This window comes from Rattus norvegicus, chromosome 2 (genome assembly GCF_036323735.1).
Source record: "Rattus norvegicus strain BN/NHsdMcwi chromosome 2, GRCr8, whole genome shotgun sequence".
Lineage (NCBI taxonomy): Eukaryota > Metazoa > Chordata > Mammalia > Rodentia > Muridae > Rattus > Rattus norvegicus.
The window spans coordinates 28,354,073-28,380,794 of NC_086020.1; the positions used below are offsets into that span (position 1 = coordinate 28,354,073).

At 43.9% G+C, this 26,722-nt stretch overlaps 1 protein-coding gene across 2 annotated transcripts; it reads right to left on the reverse strand.

Moving 5' to 3' along the window:
- Aggf1 (angiogenic factor with G patch and FHA domains 1) lies at positions 1-26,722 on the reverse strand. Of its 2 annotated transcripts, NM_001427779.1 has the most exons (14): positions 26,202-26,687; positions 22,835-22,937; positions 22,073-22,272; positions 20,623-20,784; positions 19,288-19,476; positions 14,915-15,239; positions 12,890-13,001; positions 12,507-12,558; positions 8,965-9,066; positions 7,423-7,588; positions 6,607-6,689; positions 4,078-4,205; positions 2,809-2,908; positions 1-1,017 (listed from the first exon to the last, which is right to left on the reverse strand). In NM_001427779.1, the coding sequence occupies exons 1-14, from the start codon at positions 26,394-26,396 to the stop codon at positions 817-819; spliced, it is 2,118 nt and encodes a 705-aa protein (NP_001414708.1). In that variant the 5' UTR covers positions 26,397-26,687; the 3' UTR covers positions 1-816. The 2 variants fall into 2 exon arrangements, with proteins under 2 accessions (NP_001414708.1, XP_063137785.1); XM_063281715.1 differs by lacking the exons at positions 1-1,017; positions 2,809-2,908; positions 4,078-4,205 and having other exon boundaries at positions 6,620-6,689; positions 7,466-7,588; positions 26,202-26,722.

Sequence of the window (26,722 nt, forward strand, 5' to 3'; positions counted from 1 at the left end):
TATCTTTAAATCATTTATTCAAGAAATCAAGTCTTTAAAATGTTTTTTTTTTTTATTGCATTTGAAGACATTTCCAGTAAGTGTTTGAAGCCTTGGCTTAGTACCCATCCGTCCTAGTCACCAGAGTTCTTGAGCACAATCCCATTGCCTGCAATGGTATTTATCAAAACTAAAAATGCTAGAACACTGCCTGTGCCAACACTGCACCCAGTCGTCCATATCAAATACTCCATCAGCTGGAAGACCAAAGGCAAATGCTGCACACAGAGTCCAAACAACATTCTTCACAGAAGAAAACAGTGAGACAAATTTCTACAACATGTCACCTGCCAATTCCTCAATATTATTACTGCAATTATCTCTAGGATAGTAAAATTAGGCTCCACAACCTGTGGTTGCTCGACTTTTTAAAAAAAAACCTAAGTTCTAAAAGGTATAAACAGGTATACACAGAGACTTGTTTATAAACTTTTGATATTTGATATCTGTATGTCATGATGACGACATGGAGACAGGACACATGGCCGAAGTCATTAGTGGGTATGCGCACTCTGCCCTCCACAGGGGTGAGTGACAGGCTAGGACAAAGCAGCCCTCCTGTGCCTGTCACCTCGAGCCCATTTCCTGCAAGTCCATTCAGTTCCTGCTTGCTGAGTAAGAACCACTTTCTACAAGCTGCAAACCACATGTCCCCACACATGTGTGGGTCAGGGAGCCATCTTAAGAGTTCCCCCGTTACTGACTTTTTAGGGACACAGCTTCTACATTAAAGTTTTCAAACTCTTGTTGGAAGCCCCTCTCCCCTGTGACGTGTCTTCACTCTGCAGTCCCTGTCACCCACGGTATGGGCCCTGGGGCTTCTTTGCAAGCTTTCTTCTCTGTGAAGTTTTCTGCAAACCGCTCTCGTGCTTTGTCCCAGTTTTTCTTGCTCTTATTCTGGAGAAAGTGAACATCGTCGATTGAGGATGGCTTCCCTGTCCCCAAGCCTGCATGTGTCCGCCGGAGCTGAAGCTGGATCTGTTAGGAAAGTTGAGAGAAGGAATCATTTTAGAACCCACACACACCAAACCGCTGTGTAGCCGTTTGACTGTAATCCTTTGACATAAAGACTCACGCAGAGAAAACGTGTCAATCACATGAATACACAGAAATACATGTTCTACTTCCCATGCAGCTTAAACTCATTCTGTTAGCATAGTCTGGCCAGACTAAAGTTCACAACTCTAGAAAAACCCAGCATGTGCCTTAAACAGCCACCCTCAGCCTGGTGCTTGTCCTTTTTGATTGTGGTGAATGTTCTTAGTCACAAAGTTCTGCTCAGAAACTGCAAAAGTCACCCAAAAAACAAGCAACAGAAAGCCCCACCTATGCTTCGTGTGTGTGTGTGTGTGTGTGTGTGTGTGTGTGTGTGTGTGTGTGTGTGTGTGTATGTATATATGTTCGTTCTGTTCAGGCTGCACTCACAGCTATGCGGGACTGCTCCCGGCCCACAGACACAGGCTGCACATATATACCAGTCCATTCTAGCCAAAGTAAAGGCCATGGACACATTTAGTCCTCCCGCCCCAGCCTCATTCAAGTTAATGTACAAGAGAACCAAGCATTAAAATAGTAAGGAGAGGCCTGGGAAAGGCACTGGACATGGAGTGTGTGCCTGGCATGTACTAAGCACGGCTCCCTGTCCAGTGCTGTGTGCACACAGTTATGTAGAGAACCTGACTGCTGTTTGCCTTCCTATGAGGAGATGAGGGCCTCTCATTCCGTTAGGAGGTTACCAGAACCTGGTGCCTTCTGTGAAGTATAGGTGGGGTCGCAGGACACTCTTGACAAAGTTTTTACTGTGCCCACCTTACGTAAGCAATGTAACTTCAAACCTGCGAAGACTGTGATAAAGCCCATCCACGGTAAGGGTCTAACTGTAAACCGTTCTCTCCATCATGCGCTAGGAAAACACGACAAAACCAGCATCCTATTCAGCTTGGCCAGGGTGTGTGTGTGTGTGCGCGTGTGTGTGTGTACCCACACTAAAGATAGCTATTACCTCCTGTCAACTATGGGGCTATAGAATTTAACCAATGCAGCGTGTTCTAGACATTATTCTCTGTGTTGTACATAAATGTTCTGGGGGCTCTGGAGCACAACAGATTCTCCAGCTAACGCAGAATCTGCCTATGTGTAGACTAACATCAACTGTTCCTTCAATGTTCAGCACCAGACTAGTAAAAATATCATCTAAAAATTTTAAAAGGGCCGGGCATGGCGGCATGTGGTTTTAATCCCAGCACTAGGGACCCAGAGGGAGGCGGATCTCTGAGGGTTCGAGGCCATCAAGGTCTACAAGGTGAGGTCCAGGACAGCTAGGGCTGTTACATAGTGAAACACTGTTGCAAAAAAAAAAAAAAACCAAACCAAACAAACAGAGAGATAAATGGATAAATGAACAGACAGACAAATTGACAAATAATGACTGACTGAATGACTGAATGACTGAATGGACTGAGCGAATCTTAGCTAGAGTACTTGCCTAATGTGTTCAAGGTTTAAATGGCCACCATGGTAAAGCAAACAAGCCCCAAACCTATACAGCTAAAAAGCCTAAGAAAGCCTTTGATTCAGTACACAACACTTTAATAGTCTTGATTTATGAGAGAAAAAAAATCTAAACAAGGCTTTCCCAAAGCTCAAAACAGCAAAGAAAACGCACATGCGTTAGATGGGAACACGGGGAGGCCTTAGCCATGTCAGGCTCATTACTACAGCGGCAACGCCTGCTGGAAGAACTTAGGAGGAGGGGAAGACAAGTCTTACCGGTGTTTTCATCCCGCCACCGTCCTTCCCCAGGCCTTCTCCCTTTTTCCAACCCATCTTCTCCAACATCTTCCGGCCTTTGTTGCTATCTGTAATTTCACTGTAAAGGAAAGTTAAGCCAGAATTGACTCGTAAAAGGTAAAGCAACCTTAAAAATCTGACAGTACAGCACAAGGTGGAGGACACAGCTGCTCTGTACAGACGCCACCTAACGGACATGCAACCAATGACAGACGGACAAGGAGGCAGACCTAACAGTGACAAACCACAGGCGATTCCGACGTCCACATGCACTGAGACAGGACGAGGACATGCACAAAGGAAGCTCTATAGTGACAATAAGCCGTGTCACACAGAGCTGCGTGGGACAAAAGGATGCAGACACCCTGTGAATACTGTACGGCTCCACTCACTCACAACCCAAACAGCTGCTGCGGTCAGGACGGTGGTTGAGACTGGGAAGGAGACCAGGGCAGTGAGAGCTCACTGACACTGTCACACCTCTGTCCATGAAACGTGTGCTCTTAACGCATTGGACTGTCAGCACAGAACAGTATGCCTCTGTCTATATGAGTGTACCAAGAAAAGGGACTAAGGCCATCTGCCTCTACTGTCTGCTGTGACGCACTGTCTGCTGTGACGCACTGTCTGCTGTGACGCACTGTCTGCTGTGTCGCACTGTCTGCTGTGTCGTACTGCCTATGCATTTGGTGTGACGCACTGTCGTCTACTGTGATTCGGTTTTATATCTTTAGTATATCCTCACTGTGTGGATACAACTCTAGCTTCTTTTACAATAAACCAAGCAAAGGAGGCCGACATGTTTCAATCTTTATTTCTGCCTTCTCACTTAAATCTCATGGAATCTCCATATTGTTGAGCATAGGAGATGTTCTACTTTTAAAGAATTTTCCCTGCTGCCTGCTGTACCTAACTGAACCACTCACTACATGTCATGAACTGATTTCACGAACAGTAGGACGTCCCATTCCACCCCCACTAAGGAAAAGGTAGCGCCAACTGTAATTATAAAATTAAACCCGGCACAAATACTACAGTTTGGGAACGAGACAGAAAAGTCACAATTTTATAATTTTCATTTCTACATGGAAGATTCAAATTGACTCAACCCAGAATAAAAAAATCATATAGCTAATTTAATATGTAAGCATGGTCATATTATAGGTTTCAAAATCACATTTTTCATGTTGATTAACAAAGTCATTTTACCAAGAGTAAAAAACTCAACAAGAAATCGTCAACACTCACGAGTGAACAGATGCAGGGGCATCATCTCTTTGGAAAGTCCCTTCGCTTCCAACCTGCTCCCTGCGTTTTCCAGCTCTGTCTTTATATTTAGGATTCTTCAATGCCTTTTCATCTTCATAGTCTGTATTCTTAACAATCACAAAGCATTGATTGAGGAAAAAAAAAAGCAAATAACATATAACTTAGTGAAAAAATATGGATCAAGTGGCCTCTCCAGACATGAGTAAAAACAAGTGGCTAGGTTTGCTCTACGCTGTTCAAAAGTTACGTCACAAAGTCGAGGAGATAAGGCTCAAAGTCCAGTGCATTCTCCAGTTACGTACGACCTCCGACTGCCATGGACCAGAGTGTTCAGTGGCTCAGTGGGTGAAAGCCCTTGACGTACAGGCCGGATGATCTGAGCCCCAGAACCCCACAGACTGGAGGAAGAAGACCAGCTTCACAGAGCTGTCCCTACCCCTCCACCGTAGCCTGCGTGCACACACATATCAGGGATGCACACATAATTCCAAGACCTGAACTGCAGGACTAAAAGAAAAACATCTTCCCCCTTTTCTCTAAGGATTCCAAAGAACTCAACATAGTTTGATACTGTTTCTCGGAAGGGAAAAGTAAGGAGTCATTTGAAATGAGAAGATGGTTCATCCTATTCCTACGAACAGCCTTTGCTTTAATATCCCCAGCTATAGGACTCCTTCACTACCCAACACATGCCACAGGATAGACTGGGCTAAACCCCGTGTCAGGTGATGGATCCAGAGACGTCAGTCCCCAGGAAGGACACACGCTTTTATGACACGCTCAGGATGAAGGCTCACCCAAGTGTGGCAGCGACACCCAGGTTACATGTTTCAGTGGTCCTCACTGTTTAACTGATAAAGTGTACCCCACTAACAGACGAGTGCATGGCTTGTTTATCCATATTTAAAAACATCTGAATCTCTCAGCTTGGAAGTGCTACTAGAAAACAAGTACAAACATTTGCTTACCAGTTTTTGTGGAAAATTGTTTGCACTTCTTGAAGGCAAATACCATGAGCTGGTATGATACACACCTCCAGCCCCTTTAACTTTTAAAAACTTACCACACTCTTTTCCCAGATACTGCATCATTCGACATTCTTAACAGCCACATATGAGCTTGTTTCTTATAACCCCTCTGGCGATTTGCAGTCAGTTTACATTTTCCGAGTAACTCTACAGATGCTTCCTGATCTCTCACTGTCGTCTCTCACATTCCCACAATCCTTACTGGATGTCTTCCCTGTGTTTGCAACTGAATAACTTCTCTGGGAAGTGTTTTCTAAAATCTAGTACTTTCTTTTTAACCTGGTGTACTTGTCTGATGCTTGTCAGTGCTGTCTGAGACTTATGGAGCCTTTAGCAGCAGAGCCTTGCTGGAGGGAGGACGCCCCCGGGGAAGAGCCTGGGATTGAACAGCAATTTCGCTTCTTTCCCAGGGTGCTCAGTCTCCTGGTCCTGCCACCATGCTGCCCTCTCCAACTCAATGAACTCTGTCTCTCTGGAATTATAAGCAAAAATAAACCTTTCCTTTTTTTCCTTTTCTTTTTAGTTGTTTTGTTTTTTGTTTTTTGAAGACGGGGTTTCTCTTTGTAGCTTTGGCTGTCCTAGAACTTGCTCAGTAGACCAGATTGGAGACCCAGCCTCTCAGGTGCAGGGCCCAGCCTAAATCACACCCTTTCTTAAGTGGCTTTGGTGCTAGTATTTTCCCGTGGCAACAGAAAAGTAATTAATAGACACAGTAGCACAAGACCGGCCCTGAATGCACTGAGGCATATGGTGTTATATAAAGCGGCCTCCTTTTAAATTGACTTGTTCTCTCGCTTTACAGGGTTCTGTAAGCTCTAGATCACTGTGAATCCAGACCTGTAACATTCTAGTTTCTTATCCAGTACATGAGCTGCAAGTGTAATTCCTGGCTTATGGCTTCCTTCATATTCTCTGAAGTGTCTCTGGGTAAGCAAAATCTTACACTTTGACAGAGCATAGCTTGTCAACTTATTCTCATGCATTGTGACTTTGGTGTTAAATACCTCAGAAAATTTGCCTAAACTTGTGTGTGCATAAGCACAGAGTCAGAGGAATGGGATGGTTTTCTCTAACTGCCCGCCACCTTAGTTTCTGAGGTGGGTTAACTGATTCAAATGGACTGGCCGGCTAGCAAGACCCTTCTAGCCTCTGGAGTGGGGTTACAACAGGCACGGCACACTGGCTTTCAGTCAGGTGTGGGATCTGAACTCAGACCCACACGCATACTAGATTTTCTTTTCTTTTTTTTTTCTTTTCTTTTTTTCAGAGCTGGGGACTGAACCCAGGCCTTGTGCTTGCTAGGCAAGCGCTCTACCACTGAGCTAAATCCCCAACCCCGCATACTATATTTTCAACCCCAACTTCAGAAGTTAAGTTATAAACACCAGAACTATAGAAATACATAAGTAATCGTGGTAAATAAAAATATACGCAGCGTGCTCAGTACACTGAGTAGATGAGAGAATATTGAGCACCTTACCTGCAAACCATACTTTACTCGTATTTTCTTTAGTGCCTTTCTTCTTTCCAACTCTTTTTCTTCCTTACTTAATGCTGGACCAACTAAAAGGAAAAACTGAGTTTGAATATGACAGACTTACAGGAAATTAGTACTTACTAAAAAAATAGTTTATCTTAGTATATTAACCAATTCAAACCATTTTACTGCAACTGTCATCATCTCACTTTTCATTATAGTAGAAAAGATTCCATAGTGTGTCTACATGCTATATCATCACTATCCACTCATCAGCAAGTAGAAAGCATTATGCTGAGGTATCTAAGCCAGACCCAGGGAGGCAAAATGTCATATTCTTACACTTCACATATGCTATGTGGAAAAAGTAGATTGGTGCATTTAACATGCAGTGTCTGCAGGACCTGGAAGGCGGGACAAGCCCATGAGAGGGAGGAGGGGAAGCAGAGCTTATGTAATAATATGGGGCTAAACACGTATGTGGAAGTGAGGGAGGAAGGGGTGGGGAGTCGGGTAAAGGAGAACTAAGGATTGTGAAAACCCCTTCTGGAAACACACGTTTTGAGAGTCAATTTAAAAACAGTTTCTACAAAGCACTTTGGCTAGAGGTGGCCTGCACGTGTGGACAGTTCCGAATGTGTCAGTTACCACCCTTCAGTACCACACACTGGGGCACATACAATGCACCTTGTCTACAACGAGCAGGCCAACTAGGCACATGCGGTGAGACGTGAGGGGGCGAAGGGGGCTCACTGGTACAGAGGGGCCACTACTCATCCCAGACACTTAGCGATCAGTCTCCACACTTGCCTCACATACCCAAAGGCTCATCTTTTTTATCAAGGCGAAGGTGAGCTCTGACCTGCCCCGGTTCACAGCCATCGCAAGTCTCACTGCCAGGGTGAATGTGAAAAGACAGCACAGTCTCCCCGATTTTTACTTCATCACCGTGTTCAAGGATGTAAGGATCGCATTTAGTTTTTGGCTGGATGAGAAATTTTTAATGAAAGAGAAATACAAAATAGTCACATGGTTACATTATGTCTATGGTAGAGAAACGTTCAGAAAAGGAGACCCATGCACACTTCCACAACTTGATGGACACACAGACCCTGCAAAAGACTCCCAGGACCATGACTTAGCACAGGAAGAGCATGCACTTACCACGAACCAAACTCTGGGCCCCACCCACTATCCCTTACAGTATTCCCGAAAAGCTACTTCTAATTCTATCTTATCAAAGTCTACCAGTCCACTCCAGACTTCAATCTATTAGCAAAACACACAATCAGAGGAATGTTCTATGTTAAGAACTGATTCCTCTTGTAAAAGAAATTTGCTCTGTGTGTGTGTGTGTGTGTTTGTGTGTGTGTGTGTGTGTGTGTGTGTGTGTGTGTGTGTGTGTGAACATAAGTTGTTACATGGGCCCTGGGATCAGAACTTTGATTCTAATGATACCATGGTAAATACTCTTAACCACTAAGTCACCTCTTAGCTTTTCTTACAATTTCTTTCTTTCATTCTTAAAGCATAAGAACAAGGCATCCTGGGTGGTTTTTATTATCAACACGACAGAATCTAGACCCACTTATGGTCCTGAGCACACCATGGGAGTACATGTAGTTAATGATGACCTCTGGGCATGCCAGTGAGGCATCATCTAGAGTAGGTTAACTCAAGTGACAAGATCTACCATACTGTGGGTAGCCTCATGCCATGGGCTGGGGTCCTAGCTGGAACAAACAGGAGAAACTGAGCTTACTGCTAGCATTTTCTCCCTTTGCTTCCTGAAGTCTGACATAATATGACCACCTGCTTCACCATCATGGACGACTCTTTTCCTTTCCTAAGTTGATTTGTCAGGGTACTTTGGTTTTCAGAAAAGTCCTAGTTTAGCATTATTTTTACTAAGACAAAAAAACAAAAAACAAACAAACAAAAAAACAAAAAAAAGGTTAGAGCTGGCTGTCCAGCAGTGTCAGAGGGAGAGTCGCAGCAGCACACAGGGAAAAGGAGGGCCACCAAAGCTACTTCTGTGAATATTCAGTCCTGGGTCAGTGAAATGGCTCAGCACAGAGAAGTGACTACACGAAGCTGTCTTCCACATGTAGAGGTCACACACACAAATATTTAAACTAGATAAGCTTTATGATAGTCATCCCTGAAGTAGCAATAGAGGTATAATTAGAAGTCAAAACTCCAGACCAATATCTACTAAAAATCTTTTTCCAGCCCTTTCTGGAAAATTCCAACCAAGTTATAAATTTGTGCTTGAACCTGATCTGGACCAGATGCTATCTGTAATGACTAGGACCTAAGCTCAGACAAGGAAGTGCAAGCGACTACTACATATCAACTTACCTGAAGAATCTGTTTCCCGTTGACAATGGTACCATTCTGGCTGCCCTGATCCACAAGAACGTAGCTCTGCAAGTCATGGTCAAAGTAAACTTCTGCATGGAACTTAAAGGAAAGCAACCAAGCAATTACAAAACGTTTTCAGCCCAGAGCTAACTTCACTATTATGCAATGGTGTATACACTGGTCTCTGACAACTCCACCGATCTCTCTTCATGCTCTGTACTGAATACAAAGTATCACAACTTTCTGGTGGAAATAAGGAGGCTACGCTTCAAATTCTTCCACCTCTAACTGTGATGAAAGTGTGTATATCCTGCCTCTTCCACTTTTAAAACATATGTAAGATTGGACTGTACGTAGGACTTGATTTCTCCCCCAACATTAAGTACTATCACTGTCTATTTAAAATCATCTCAATTCTCAATGCACACTGACTTGAAACACTCGAATGCTCAGGGAAGCAAGTCCTCCAGAGTTGCAGACACAGGACTGAGCCTCCCTTACTGCAGAGCACGTTATTCATAAACGGCAGCTCTGCTAACAGGCTCAGCAAACGCCACAGTTTGTCCAAGTACTGGGTACGCCGCACTTCACTCATCCATTACAGAATGACCCCACATTCAAGCCTTTAAAACCGGACATCTAGGCGTCCTAGGTGTTACTATCTTTAAGAATTTGCCACGGTCAGGCTGGAGAGATGGTTCAGTGGTTAAGAGCGCTGGCTGTTTTTCCAGAGGACCAGAGTTTGATCCCCAGCACCCGTGGCAGTCCTTCCATACAAAGGCTTATAACCGTCTGTAACTCCAGTTCCAGGTAATCCATCATCTTCTTCTGCCCTGTGTGCATGAGGCACCCAACTGGTGCATAGACATACATGCAAGCAAAACCCCCATAGACATACATTTTTTAAAAGAAAACTGTTATAAGCCTCCTTGTGTATACAGAATTTGTACACAATCCAACTTTTTCTCTGAGAGATACACTTAAGAGATGGAATTGTCAAATTACCATATATGTAAATTTTAAATAAAAAAATGAACATTTATTTTATGTGTGTATACATGGGGGACGATGGTGCACATGGCATTTTGGGGTGTGGGTGTGCCAGGGTGCATGTGTAGAGGTCGGAGGACAATTTCTAGGGATCAAGCTCAGGCACTCTACCTTGACAAATCATCTTGCCTTCGCCTGGCCCCTATATGCAAATTTCAAATCTTAAACTAAATACTACCATATTGCTTTCCAAAACAGATAAATCCCCACTGTATATACGAATGCTTGTGGCTGTAAACACTCTTAACCAGACTTGGTTATTATCAAAATTTAAATTTTTATTAATCTAGCAATGAGTATAAAGTTTTACCATTAATTTTATTTCTGAGTTTCTCTGATTTCTACTAAAGGTTTCCTCTAGTATTTTTAACCATGTGTATGTGCACAGGTCTCTGTGGATCTGTACAGGTGCCCCAAGGGCCCGAGAGAGACGTCAGACCCTGACTGAGTGCACCTCCAGCCCCGAGGACCTCCACTCACCATGCACGAGCCGCTGAGCCCCTCTGCTCTCACTTTCTGTGGTCTAGAGTAACTTTATAGAAGCTTTAAATGATTACTAATGTCTTCACACTGCCAAACCTTATTCCAAAAAGCTCTTCTAAACTGAGCTACAATAGGAACAGTTTTTAATGAGCATCTGAATCAAATTCCATCCATCGTGCCTTCACGTCCGCACTGCATGGGACTCAGTGACCTCCCGCGTGTGAGGCAGGACTCGCTCTCTGTGGTGAACTGACTGACTGACTGACTGACTGACTGACTGACTGACATCACAGTGAAGCTGGAGAAAACCCACCTACATCTGTCATAGCTTTGTCAGGGCCATCACTGTCGGTTTTTAATTTGCTTAACACAGAAGCAGCCTCAAACTTAGTCAAAATTAGCTATGTCTGAATTTTACTCTCTTTAAAAACTGGTAAAGCCTCCTGTTCAATGCTCCACTATTTGTTTCTGTTTTCTTCCATGGTAAGCTGGAGGTTTTTAAAATCGACACCCTGACTTCATCGGCCTGGAGTGCGCTGTGTGTTCTTCCCAGATCATCTACCGCTAGGCAACGGCACCAGACACCAAACCAAACCAAGGAAGAAGCATGCTCCTCTGCGTTTTAGCTTATCTGAGGGGGGAAGAACTCCTCTACTACTGAAGCTACAGGTCGGGCTTTCTTGGAAAGAACAAAGTACATCAACGGGGCAAGAGGACTCCCTGCTTTCAAACAGTGCGGGAAGACCTTCCTGATAATACTGAGAAACAAATCCCATCCTTTCTGTTTGGTTGGTTTTTCAAGATGGGGTTTCTCTGTGTAGCTCTGGCTGCCCTGAGACTCACTCTGAAACAGAGACCAGGCTAGACTAAAATCCATTCTTAAAAGTCAAAAATCACAGAAAAGTCTCTGTGGGTTCACATCTGCGAGCACCAGACATGCAGCACGGAGAACTCAGAAGTGCAGCCTTTCCCTGACATTTTAAAGGTACAATTTTGTTTGTTTTGAAAACTCAACTTTTTATTGCTACAACATGAAGCCACCGAAACTGAGAAATCCTGAGGTAGAAAAAGCTGGATTATCTATGGTTGGCAAAACGTTTGGATTCAAAGCAAGTGCTCTAAATCTGGGTTGGATTTTTTTTTTTTATTAAAAGATTTATTTTATTTATATGAGTACACTGTAGCTGTCTTCAGACACCAGAAGAGGGCATCAGATTCCATTACAGATGGTTGTGAGCCACCATGTGGTTGCTGGGATTTGAACTCTGGACCTCTGGAAGAGCAGTCAGTGCTCTTAACCGCTGAGCCATCTCTCCAGCCCTGGATTTATTTTTAAATCCACAAAACATAGCATATTTATTTTACTTGATAACTATGTTAACTGGATACTATTTCACTATTTAAGTTAAATAAATCCATGTTTTGTAACTCATGCTTCAGACTTTTAAAAAGGACATGATTAGCCAGGTGTGGCAATACACACCTACATTCCCACTAACTCAGGAAGCTGAGCCCTGATTACTTCAGTAGTCTGGGAACAAGGGGAGCCAAGACCCTGTCACAAAACAAAACAACATGACAAAAATCCTGGCCAAGCATGGGTGGCCCAGGCCACTTAGGAAGTAGGTGTGGGAAGATTGGGAGCATAAGGCTGACCCTGCTACTTTAGTGAGTTGGAGGCTAGCCTGGGCTACAAGAGCTCCTACAAGAAACCAACCCCAAACCCAAAGTCCCATAATTTTTAAACTGTGATAAGGACTTTTTGTCAAACACTGAAAGAAACTATTACTACTCCATTAACCCTCCTGTTCACCAGAAAGTCCTACGTTTTCTACTCAAATGGTTCTAGGTTTCTTTTTCATTCCCTTCAAGTTTTGTATAGGCTCTTGTTGTGTAGCCCAGGCTAGTTTGGAACTCACTCTCTGCCTCTGCCTGACAGGCAGGCACTGGGGCGCAGGTGAAGGACATTTGCCCATGCACTTTACAGCTCACAGCGGAGGTCTCACCTTACTGACGGCAACTTCGGGGATCCGCACAGTGTGTTCCATGTCCTTTTCTCTGCAACAGTAAGTACAGTGCGTCAGGAACTTGGGAACACAGAAACCCAGTAGTGCCGAGGCCAGGGCACAGTACGCTTTACTAGATGGTGCTGAAACGGAAGCCTAGCACAGCAGCCCCCAGCTGTGGTCAGCCTTACTGACACTCTAGAGTCAGGCTTCTACACAGTATTTGTTTACATCAGCTTTCTTCTTAAATTGTGCTTTCTTTGGATAAAGATGTTGCTCTAGCCTTTGTCTCTAGAACAATGCTTTCAATACAATACTTCTCATCCGCCTTCTTGAAACAGGTGAAAGCCTCAGACACAGCAGCACACGACAGGCATCCTTACCTCCCGATGGTGGCTGGGCTCACAGCTGTGATGATGAACAGCGAGCCCATCTGCAACACTGGAGATCTGATGACAATCACCCGAATACAGGGCGGCCAAATTTTTTCCTCATCTGCCAAGGTAAGAGGTAGATAAATATTAACTGAAAGTTCTATGAAAATTAATTCTTCACACAGATAACTAGGGGCTAAGTTCTCAGCACAAAGGAGATAGATTTGCCCCAAGGAGACAAAGGGCAGGGATAAGAGACAAGGAGAGGAGACAGAGGACAAGGGGGAAGGGGAAGGGGACATGGGATGGGGAAATGAATGAGAAGGGGCAGGGATATCTGTCCCAGAGAGGGGACAAAGGTCTGCTTCTGGACAGGAAGAAGACAGGCATGGCCCACAGGCAAATGAGTTTATAAAGGGAAAATGGAAAACCCCGTGTTAGGATGAGGTGTTTAATTTTAATTGGCATGTTAATTAGATGAACCAGAGGGGGCTTTTCGGTCCTGGAGTTGACTATTTTGATAGTTGGACCTTCCTGGTAAGTCTCAGGAGGAAGAGGACACATATGGGAACAGGCTTTGGTGGCAGCTTTAGGAATGGAATCTAGGGTTTTTAGTAAGGGGGAGGAAATTGGGGAGCAGGGCAGGGCCTGCGAGGGCCATGATGGCCACCCTCGAGCTGGCCAGAGTCCCTTCATCACTCACTGACGATGAAGCACCTGGGCCCTCAGAGCTGGGCCTGCCATCCAACAGCAGCTAACGGCGAGTTCCCCCACCTCCCTGCATCCCTGCACTTCTGAGGGGCGCACTCTGTCAGGCTGGTGTGTGTCTGTCAAGCTTGCCTTTCCTGTTTGGCTGAACTGTAGGAACCCAGGGTCTGCTCTTACTGTCTGAAAACCCTGTCAACAGGTCCCAGATTTCTTGGACCTACTGGGTTTCTCTTGGTGATGGACCCCGGATGACACCCCACTCTATCCCAGCCAGATATTGCTACTGTGGACCTCTCTTCAGGCATGGGGATGCCCCGAATCCTGACTTGGGCCCACCAGCCTCCACACATGATGGAGATGCTCTCCCCAACCTGAAAATTTCATATTAATGGTGTGCTTTAGCACCCAACAACTCTGGCACTGAATGTGTCTCTCTGCCTTCTCTTGTCTGCTCTAAGCCCTCTGTCTGACTCCTACACTCTGAACTTTTTCAGGTGCCATCATTGTAAGCCTTGGGCCATTTCATGTTCTATTTAATTTAACTCTGTGTGTGCAGCAGAAATACTGAGCCTTCCAGTTGCAGTGCTGGGCTACAGTGTACCCCATTGCCATACGGCGTACACTGCTGTACAGTTCACAGCACAGCACACCCTGCTGTACAGCACGTGTTACTGTGAAGACCATCTGAGCCTCAGCCTGGGCACTGATGGCGGCATTGCTGCTTAGGCCAGAGCATGTCTGCCAGCTGGCCAGAGTCCCTTCAGTGCTAACATAAAGGACATAACAGATTTAACATTTCTAATAGGAATTAAAAACAAATCTTTTTCATTCGAACAATATTCTGAACACATTTTTAAAATATTTTAAGTCAGAAAATTTTAGTCTACTTTTTAAAAATAAGAGAACTTTCTACTGAGAAAAAAACAAATTTAATTTGTTTACTGTTATTACAAAATACTGTGTTTTGTATCTTTAGATGAAGTGAAAATCTCAGAATGACCACAATACCTATGCAAGTGACTTCCTTCATAAGTTATGCTTTTAATGGCAATTTACTTTTTCTTCAATTGCAAACTCAGACCATGACGGCAGAGACTTATCTAGAATGAGAACGCAGCGTTCTGCCCAGTGGAAGCTATTCAATGCACTGCAGTTTTCCTAAGTCAGTGTACTGATCGCTCTCTCATGACTCAACTCCTAAAACCCGACAATTCTCATAATTCTCAATGCCATGGAAATAACGGGTGTGCCCTGGGCCACGCCTTCTGGGCTGTGCACCCACTCCCACCCCCCTCCCAGAGTGGAGTGTATCCCTGACTCACTTACCGTCCTCGTCGTCGGATTCCTCTGAGGACTGCCTGTCCCCACTGCTCGGGTCTCCGTCATAACTGCACTCACTCTGCGAGTCTGTAATCTCGCCTTCCTCTGGCTCGCTCTCACTCGCTCTCTCTCTCTCATCCTTCAGTGAAGCTGAAGCCTCATCTCCAGGAGACTCCACCATGTCTCCACTAACTGCCCCAGCGAGCGGTAAAGGACTACTTTTGTGAGAAGTGTCTGTCCTGGCCTTCTTTTTCACATTTCCAGAATTTTCATCCTCACTGCAATTTATATATTCTATACTGCAGACTTTCTGATCTTCTGAACTCAAATCCTAGAAAGAGGAGACAGGGAAGGAAGTGACGTCAGCATCTGCACCACTACATAACGTCCCATTGACTCAGGAGGATACAGGACAAGGACAGAACAGGACCCCACATGTCCTGATCCATGCCACCATCGCTCTCACAATGTCACAGTCATTGTCACTTGGTACAGCATCACACAGGAACAATATCCACCGCAGGGCATCCCTCCATCTACTCTCAAGGCCCCATATTTGCAGCCCAGGCTGGCGTACCTGTTACATCCCTGTAAGTAAGCGGTTTAATAAAAATGTAATGCAACTCCTGTTTATAATTTCAAATTTTCTAGCAGTTACATTTAAAAACTTGAATAAAAATGTTTATTTACTTTTGGTTTTCTTTTTTCTTTATTTTTGGCTTTTCAAGACAGGGTTTCAGTTTTAGCTCTGGCTGTCCTGGATCACACTCTGTAGACCAGGCTCAAACTCACTGCCTCCTGAATGCTGGGATTAAAGGTGTGTGCCATCCCCAGCATGTGTGATTCCCTTTCATCATCAGACCTCATTCTTACACATCCAGGATCTCCTCACAGACAGGACCTTCGCTTCAGCCCACAGCTGCATGTAGCTCGTGGCTATCACACTGAATAGTGTGAACCTAGAGAATGTATCAATTCTAAACATTTGCATTTCTAACTAAGACAATGTACATAAAACAGAAATATTTTAAAGAATAACAAGAATTTAAAGATCTAAATATAATCAATGTATCAAAACATTTTAGAGTTAGACTGAAAATGCACAAGTTTAAAATTTAAAATACAAATGTTTTATTTATATTATATCTTTATTTCTAAAAATTCAGCCTGTCTACCATAAGCCTCTTATTATTAATTTTTTGGCATGCTTTCTGAAAAATGAACAAACTATTTTAATTAAATTAAAAGTATGCATTTTTACTATGCACACTTCAAATTATGCATAGAATGAATGATTAAATCAAGCCAATGAACATGGGTATTACATTCTTTTTGTGGTTATAGTACAAGTTTATTCTCAGTGACTTTCAGAGATTATAATTCTCGGGCTAGGGACATAGGTCAGCAGTGAGTGGTGTGTCTAGTATGAACAAGGTCCCAGGCCCTGTTCTGTACGACAGACAATAGACTAGCATCATGAAGACCGGGAGGAAGCACAGTCATTATTCTTTTCCTTCCTATGGACACTCAATCTTCTCTCTGCCATGTGCACATCGTGAGGGAGCTCTGGAGACCTGCAGGCACAGGTTTAGTAGCAGTGTCAACTGAGGCTGGAGACAGGCTGACAGCCCCAGTGTGATAGCTAGATAACTCTCAGCAGGGCAGGCACCGAGGGCAGAACGAGGGCAAGGAGCTAAAAAGCTGTGAGCAGCTTCCCGCTCTGTCCTTAGATCAACAGCACCGAGCCAGCGAAGTGTGCACTTCCTACACCTTGGCCCAATACTCTCCTCTCTGTTCCCACTGCTTCTGGACAACGGACAGACGGGACAGACCGTGACTGAAGCTATCGGGGCACCTTGGATAAGAGATTCCGGGGACAGGCTGTCAGATAAACATGCAGGAAGGACATGACAGGGCACTTATGCGTAGACAATGAAGCACCACCACTCCCCCTCTCTGTGCGTGCGTGTGTGCGTGTGTGTATGTGTGTGCGCGCGCGCGTGTGTGTGTGTGTGTGCGTGTGTGTGTGTGTGTGTGTGTGTGCATGTGTGTGTGTGTGTGTGCGTGTGCTATATAAAAATGTTTTCCCAAAGGATAGGCTGCCTTCCTTCCGATGCCCTCAATTGTAAACAGCGAGGCTCAAGGAAACCAAGGTGTTTTCTCCAATCACTCGGCCTCACACTTACTTCCCTTCCTCTTCCTACTGCTAGGAAGAGAGGCCTCTAATGGCAACAAGTCATTTCGTTTTATTCTTATTTTTTAGATGGTTTCTCTGTGTAGACCAGGCTGGCCTCAAACTCAGAGCCCCGCAAATGCCTTGCTCCCAAAGTTTATTTTTAGTAGTTCGCTAGCATACTTTTCTATTCATTTAGGTTTGTCACTAAAACGCACACAGTGAAACAGAAAGTACAGAATCAAATGTTGATAGTAGAATTTATTACTGAAAGTAAATCTGTGAAAAAGAAAAAAAATCATGATATAAAATTCCTAAAGTTAACCAATGCGAGTGCAGCAGGCAAGCCCTCCTCACGCATTGCCAACCTCAGCCGTTTAGGGAGCAGAAACAAGGGCATTAATAACATTTTAATTAGTGATTTTAAAATCGCCTCCAGTCTTCATATGTAAATCCCTTTTCCTATACATGCCATCATGTTCTTAACTATAAACTATGAATGCTAGTCAAATCCAAGTCAGCACACGGGACAGAGGCCATCAAATACCACGGTGCACCCCACGCACGGGACAGAGACCATCAAATACCATGGTGCACCCCACACACGGACAGAAGCCATGAAATACCACAGTGCACCCCACGCACTGGACAGAGGCCATCAAATACCACGGTGCACCCCACGCACGGGACAGAGACCATCAAATACCATGGTGCACCCCACACACGGACAGAAGCCATGAAATACCACAGTGCACCCCACGCACTGGACAGAGGCCATCAAATACCACGGTGCACCCCACGCACGGACAGAAGCTATGAAATACCACGGTGCACCCCACACACGGACAGAAGCCATCAAATACCACGGTGCACCCCACGCACAGACAGAAGCTATGAAATACTACACTCCAGGACCTCATTCCCTCCATTTCTCATGTATATGGCTGTGTTAATTAAGCAAAGAAATTGTCTTTCACTTTAATTTTTTTAATATAAATTACTAGAAATGAGGTTCTCCACCTAGTGCAAACAAAGAACCTTGTGATTATTGATACAGTAAATCTTTTTTCCAAAAACAAGCCAAAAAACAAAAATGAAAAAAACCCAAAAACCAAAACCAAACCAGGCTGGAACGCCAGCTCAGCAGTCATGAGTACCTGCAGTGGACCCAAGTTCCTTCCAGCTCCCACGGCCACTCCCAGCCAACTCTAACTCCAGCTCCGGAGGCTCTGGTACCTTCGTCTGACCTCCATGTACACCTCATGCTCATTTGCAAACATACATGTGCACACACACACTCACAAAATTTATATATATACATATATACATATATACATATATACATATGTATATATGTATATATATATAACAATAAATCTTTTTTTTGCTTGTTTTGTTGTTGTTGTTGTTTATTGTTTTTCAAGACAAGGCAGGATTTCTCTATGTAGCCCTAGAACTTGGAACTTGTTCTGTAGAGCAGGCTGGCTTTGAACTCAGAGATGAGCCTGCTTCTGCCTCCCAAGTGCTGGGAATTAAAGGTGTGCACCGCCGACTCCAAGCAACGATAAATTATTTAAAACAAACAACAACAGCAAACCCTTTCACCCGGAAGATGTACCTCACTCCGTATTCCCCAGGAATTCACTTTTAAGTTTGAAATTTAGTAAGTGAAAAACCAGCTGATTAAAAACGTTGACTCTGTATGTGCCAATATATAAATTATTTTTTTTTTCCGAACTGTAATAACCAACCTACTGATTCAATGTCTGGATGTTTTTTTCTGCATTAAATACTGTAAAATGTTTTAATATCTTAAATAAATGCTTCTTTCAAATTTTACATAATACCTACTTCTAATGAAACTTTACAAAAAAATACCTACTTCTTTTTTTTTTTTTTTTTTGGTTCTTTTTTTTCCGGAGCTGGGGACCGAACCCAGGGCCTTGCACTTCCTAGGTAAGCGCTCTACCACTGAGCTAAATCCCCAGCCCCAAAATACCTACTTCTAATGACCGAGTTTGTTAAAAAAAAAAAAAAAAAAACTAAACCTTTCATTTCACTTGAACCTTTCTTAGTTTTAGAATCCGAAACCTTAACAAATATATTTAAAATACAAAGATACAGAATGATGTTTACATTCATAAAATCTGTGGCTTAATTAATGATACTAAAATACTGTAAAACTTTAGAAGAAAGAAAGTATTACCTTCTCTTCAGTTGCTGTCCAGAAACCTGGTTCCTTTCTTCTCTTCTTTAATTTTTTATCTTTGCTTGGTTTCGTGCTGGATGTCTGATAAGGCTGTAAATGTACGCGCGAGTGAAACTGGTACCGACCACTTTCCACATCACAGTAGTAGTAAATCCCGGTGGAAGCATCGTAATACAGTTGGTTCTCCTTTCAAAGTCAAGACAGTCAGTTTTAGTCATGTATAATGAAACAAAAGAGAAAAATAAACAACAAAAATGCCAAATACAGTCAAAGATAGTAGACACATTTGTTTTAACAACCATTGTATTTTCAGATGAATTAGAAATTAGAAAAAAAATACTTTTTAAAAAAAATCATTAATGTCTGCTCTGCTTTCCACAGTAAGAAAAATTTAATCTTAATTGCATCAAATGAAACTGCCAGTTTTGATGATGTTTTACTTTATATGAAATGGCATTTCATATGGTTCAACTGACCACATTAAAGACATGAAAGAGGGCTGGAGAGATGGCTCAGAGGTTAAGAGCACTGACTGCTCTTCCAGAGGTCCTGAGTTCAATTCCCAGCTACCACATGGTGGCTCACAACCATCTGTAATGGGATCTGATGCCCTCTTCTGGTGTGTCTGAAGACAGCTACAGCGTACTCATATGCATAAAATAAATAAATAAACCTTTAATAAAAAAGACATGAAAGAAATGTTTTTGAAGCATGAACACTAAGGGGCGGATGCACAGGAGACCAACAGTGTCCCAGACTGGATGGCCACGCCTCATACACTACAGAACTCTTTTTTTTTTTTTTTTTTTTTTTTTGGTTCTTTTTTTCGGAGCTGGGGATCGAACCCAGGGCCTTGCGCTTCCTAGGCAAGCGCTCTACCACTGAGCTAAATCCCCAACCCCACAAGAACTCTTGACTTTAACATTTAATAGTAAACTAAAGAAACTGGGGCTGCGGGGATCGGATGTAAGAAATGGGTAAACAAACAAAATTATGTCTACTAATTTTCTATTCCTTTTTTTCTTGTTAGAAAATTGGAGGCAAAAGTTCAAGATAGGAAAGAAAAACTTGAACAAGGAGACTAAAACACTGAAAAACAGAAATGCTTGATTGAAATGAAGGATATCTCCATTTATGGTCAACAAAACGTTAAAACGTCCAACAGACGCCACCATTAACAGACAAGACCGTAGGAAGAATGAGTTTCAGGGACGGACGCGTACTCGCCAACCTCGAGCCCCATTTTAAAACTCAGCCTACTCTTCCTCCTCTCTTCTACTGGGATGTACTCTTTGCTAACAGTGCGGTATTGGGAAGGTCTGAGACACTTACAGAATCATAGTAGAATCCAGTGCTGTGGTCAAAGTACAGGCCTGTGCTCTCGTCGTAGGTGAAGCTGGTCTGCGACACAGCGGCTTCTGCGGCAGCTCTCAGGCTTTCAGCGAGCGAGGACCCTTCGAGCGCTGAGCCTTCTGCTAATGCGGACGCACTCTCCTGCAGAGACATGCCACCAAGTGACGCACTGTCAGCTAAGCTGGACCCCAGGAAGCGAAACCGCGTGCACTTAGGACGTGCTTCAGTCTGTCTCCAGTTTGCAATGGAAGCACATCGCCATTAATTATAATCAGGACCATTTTTAAAAAATATTTTCAAATGTCTTTTTTGTTTTTGCTGCAGATAAGACAGAGGCCTGCACATGCGAGGCCAGTGCTGTACCTCGAGCTGCATTTATCCCCAGATTCTATGCATTTGTCTTGTCTGAGTTTTAAAGACAATAAAGTAAATGGTAACAAGTATTCAAAGTTAAATGTGTGGTAAATCAAGGAAGCAACCATAAAGTACAGGCCATGAAGTGCCTCTAAAACAGATGATCTAATTATTCGATGTGTCAACAACAAGACACTTTAAACCTAGAGACAGAGAACTCAAGATTAAACGTTCATAAGTAAAACAACTGTGAAAACCATTCAGGAAATCTAAGTAATGAGGAGGCATCTCACACGCAGCCCTGGGATTGGTGGGTGAGGGAACAAGAAAGGAAACTGCCCTTTACTTCCGGGTGTGGCCAGCTTGCATACACACACAGTACTTGGCAGGCTCAGGTCTGAGGACAGTTTGTGCCTGAGAATTCAAGACCAGTGTGGGCAACAGAGGGCAACCCCAGGTCAAAATAACCAATTTCTACCTCGGGTACAAACATGTAAAATGACACTGTTCTTGGGCCCAAAGCCCCTTAAAGCCTTAGTGTCATGTGTGACCGTAGACATGAGAACCACCGCACATACATGGGTCAGAGAAAACTGTGTGCTCCTGGTTCTCTCCTCCTACCTTTATGGAGGTGGCAGGGTTAGGAACTGAACTCAGGCCGTCAGGCTTGTGTAACAGGCACCTTCTACATCCAGGGTCACCGCACTGAGCTTCAAGGTTCATGGGCTGAGCAAAACTATACTGACAATATAGCTCATATAATCATCAACAGAGAAATCATCACAACTGTAAATGCACTCCCACTTGTGTTTTTTAACAACCGTGGCTGAGTGTGTGGTACAAACCTATGCTCTTAGGTACACACAGACCGAGGTCAGACACTGAGGGGAACAAGGCCAACCTAAGCAACAAAGCAAAACTTTATTTCAAAAGACAAAGCAAACGTGGTGCACAATCATACATTTTATAACTCATTCACAACTACTTGTAATTCATGTTTGTATCCTACAGGACCAAGGAATCCTATCTTTCTCCCCACCTCCTGGACCTCGGGTTCATGGTTAGCCTTTATTACCTGTGAATCGGAGGTGAAGTGATCCTCGTGTCTGTGGTTAACACTTTCTGCCATCTCAGTACTATAGCTCTCACTGTCTATTCGTGACTCGGCTTTAGAGTCGAGAGCAGACGCTTGAACATACGGACTCTGCTGTGCACACAGTTCCGTCTCTTTACTGGGAAGATTATCATCCTTATAATATGTCTGATAGTAATAGTCTGTAGAGACAAGAAACAAGCAAACAGCTGGTGAGTCTATGGGAAAAGTTTGTTAACTGCAAAATCCAAATAGCAAACACAGACCTGTACCCACTGAAACCCTGAGTGTGGAACACAGAGCTCCATCCATTACATCTGGCCATGAGGCCAGGGCAGAGGTAAGCGGGATGGGGGAGGGTGGGGAGCAGAAGGTTTATTGACAAAATTATTCAGTATAATCAGTATGGGGGTCTATGGGGGAGGGGGATCCTAGCACTGGAGAGCCTGAGGCAGAAGGGTGAATGAAGCCAGCCTGGGCTACCCGGCAAGTTCCAGACTACCTTTATCTCCATACTGAGGACCTGACTCGAGCAATGAGAACACTAAGTCAGCAGTGAAAACACACACAAGCACTGAGGAAATTATAATTCATTTCGATTTTGTCATCCATAAATTGACCAAAAAAATGACAGAAATCTGTATTATCGGATTCTTCATATTTACATATTTTGTCTGTATTATTTTTAAAGAAACACTGCACCCGTGTGCCATGGGTGCTCTGAGGGTACTAGACACAGAATACCTGAACTTGACCAAGCAGCGTGGCTCTCTGTCTGTACTTCTACATCAGACTTTTGATTATCTTCATTTTTCCCACAACGCAGTATTTTACTAAGCTCTTCTACCTAAAAGGAAAAAAGAAAGCTTTAGGAAAAATAAGTCATAAAGCAATTAAAAATACACAACATTCTAACATCCTCAGAATATTACAAGGCATTTATCACGATTGGACTTTTAGACCTTTTTCAGCGACCCTACAACCATTCACAGGGCAAGGCTCGCCTCTGGCTTGCCTTAGCTCTTTCCTTCTCCTTCATTCCTTCCTTTTAAACACAGAGCTCAGTATTTTGCAAGCTGATAATGAACTTACAGGTCAAATCATCCCCTGGCATCAGCCTCCCAGACAGTTAAGACTTACCATGTATACTACTGTGACCCACAGTATCGTCATACTCCTAGATAAATACCCAAGTCACAGCTGGGCCTAGTGGTGAACACCTTCCATTCAAAGCCAGACAGGGCTACACAGTGAGACCCTGTCTAATGAGGGAAGGAAGAAGGAAGGGCAAACCATTCAAATCATCCCTCCAAAAACTAGGGATGGACCTCAGTGGTGGGCACGCCTGGTAATCATGAAGTGCTAGGCTCACTACAGAAGGAAAAGTCCAACTGAAGACAGTTCAAATACAGGCAAGTTCCACCCTTACCTTGGACAAAAATAAAAGGTTTATTCTCATAGTCCCAAAATCCAACAGTTCTTGCTACAATTTAAAACTACAAGTTTCCATCTGAACTGAATTTTCTACCAACCAGAGACTCAAGAGTTATTTACTTAAATATATTTAGATGCTATTTATATGCTATATGGACTTTTTTCTTTGCTCTTATCATAAATAACTCCAGCAGAATGGAATGAGAACTCGGCAGCGGCGGCATTTTCCCTCTGTGCACTTTGTGCACTGAAGCACCCTTAAAAGATGCTGTGTAGCACATGCCCATGAGTGAATGAGAACAGCCCCATTCCACACACCTCTCCTCTGTCTGACAGGATCTCGGTCCCGGTAGTTAGTGATCAGTAAGCTTGAACACAGAAAGGCAGTGGAGTGGATACATACAGGTTTATCTAGGTACCTAATGAACTGGGAGATCTCTCTTACTACCAGGAACCACAGACAGGAAAATTAGTGAGAACGTTGAAGGGGCGCTAGCTCTCAGTTTCATCCCTCAGCCTGTCATCCCTTACCTTGGGAGGCCAAGTACCTTGCCCAGGTGCTCTCTGCCACTACCACTGCGGTGAACTAGAATACTTAGTATCCACATTTATACAGGAACTTTGAGTAACATCTTAATTCACACAACTGCCTTACAAAATGGTTGTCCTGATGCCAATGTCACACATGAAATGACTTAAGAAACAAAGTAACTTGTAACGGGTCTGTTAATCCAAAAACCAGAATATATTATGGCTATTAGGTTATCCTTTATTTACTGCTCCAAAAGAAATGTATTCAAAGCCTTGGGACCAACAGATAACTAACTATACTCTGCCATCCCAGTAGGGAATGTTGACCAGAAGGTAGTTATAACTATCAGCAAGACGTAACACTTTTTCTACTTTGGGTTTATTGTTATTATTGTTGTTGTATTATTAGTTATTATTATTACTATTATCATTATTATATTGGGGGAGGGAGGTGTTAGGGATCCAACCTAGGAACTTCTACATATTTACAAGCACTGGCTTTCATTTTTTAATCTATCTATCTATCTTTCTTTCTTTCTTTCTTTCTTTCTTTCTTTCTTTCTTTCTTTCTAAACAGGTCTCTCTACATTGCTCACACACTAGCCTCAAATTTCTAGACCAGAAGTAAAACTGTAAACAATGGGTACAGAAATCATTTTAACCCAGCAGTTATTTTCTGAGCTCATTTAAGAATAGTATGTTGGGGTTGAGGATTAAGCTCAGTGGTAGAGCGCTTGCCTAGCAAGCACAAGGTCCTTGGTTCGGTCCTCAGCTCCGGGAAAAAAAAAAAAAAAGACAAAATAACAAAAAGAATAGCATGTCATGGACTGGAAGGGGGGGGCTTAATGGTTAAGGCACTTGCTGTGCAATCCGTAAGGATCTCAGTTTGGATCCCAGCACCCACAGAACAAGCTGGCTTGGTCCCCAGCACATCTGTGACCACAGAACTGTGGGTGGCAGAGACAAAAGGACCCCTGAGGATTGTAGGCAGCCAAAAAATGTCAGGTTGTGGCTAAGGAAGACATCCATCCTGTCAAAGGACTAAGGTAGAACGACAAAGGACACCTGCTGTCACTCTGGCCTCCACGTGCACACAGGTATGAATACACCACCCACACACTATAAACACACACTACATAAAGGACAGGATGGCAAAGTCTGATGACATTTCAGTGTCTAGCCTAGATATGCAGTTTATAAAACCTTAAATTGTGGAGAAAACATTAGGTTAAAATTGAGTATCTGGAACTAACTTGTTAGGAAAATATGCAACTATTCAATGATCAAGATAAAAAAATACTGCTATTTTTAAGCATCACTATCAAGGATTTGTCCTTACTACCTACTATGGAAATGAACACACTTCTAGTATCTGTAAGAAAGACAGGTATATCTCTCTACAGGGGAACCCAAGAGGAAAACTGAGATCACCTTACACGTGGAATATGTTCAAGAGTGTGTAAAATTAAACCGAGTTCCTGCTTTTAAACTTTATTGCTGTACACTATTATCACGTACACTCAAGATAGGAAACGGGATTATAACCTCAGCTTTAAGCAAACTCAAAAGGGAATTGATGGATGTTGATTCGTGCCTGAAATCCCAGCGTAGGCGGCTGAGACAGCATTGCCGTGAGTTTGAGTCCAACTGGAGCTACATTCTATGATCTAAAACAGGCTGACCTACGGAATTGAGAATCCCAAGTGGGGGTGGGAGAGAGAAATGCAAGCCCACAACCTCAGCACTTGGGAAGTGGAGACATGGATCAAAAGCTGAAATTCAAGGTCATCCTCCGTTACATAGCAAGTTCAAGGCCCAAAATGGAGCCTTCATCTCAACCAAAACAACAAAAACCCAAACAAACAAAATACAAAACAAATAACAACAACAAAAAAAAAACCTCACATGTGACCTTCTCCCCAAAACAAATATGCCCATTGCCAGTAGGACAGGAGGTCAAGACCATGTAGCTCACGCTGAAGCTTATTCTCGCCTGCCCTGAGACAACTGTCCAGAACAAATGGCTGGCACTGTTCAACTGGCTCCAAAGGTATTCGGGATTTTTAACGGCTCTGGGCTTTATTGACTTCAAAGAGTCCACAGGGAAGGTCTGGTTCCGGCCAGAGGGGTGTTGCGGACCGCGCACCTGCGTGCGGAGTTCCTGGTTATTGCTCTCGGCGTTCTGGTACAGCCGCTCCGTGTGATGCAGCAGCTTCTCCACCTCCCGCACCTGCCTCTTGCAGCTCCGCAGCTCGCGCTCCAACTTCTCCACCTTTCGCCTTAGTTGCGCCAGCTCCGGCTCGGGGGAGGCGGGCGGCGGCGAAGGCGCCTCGGAGGCCATGCGGCCGGGATCGCGGAGCCCGCGGACGCGGAGGGGCTGCTTAAGACAACACCGGTGCCCGCTGGCCCAGGGGCCACAGGAGCGCGCGGGCTGCAAGAGGCGGCCTCACGCCCGGACGACCGCAGCCGGCCCGGGCCATGTCGTCCCAAAGTCGGCGGCCGGGGTTGCGAGCTAGGGGACAAAGCCAACCCCGCCCGGGCCGCGTGGCCGTGAGCTCGGACCCCCTCCTAGTGACAGCCTCGAAGAAGCCAAGGGATCAGAGAACTAAGGAGAACCAAGCGGAAGCGCTCTAGTTCCGGGCTGAGCCGGAAACACTGAGCCAGGGG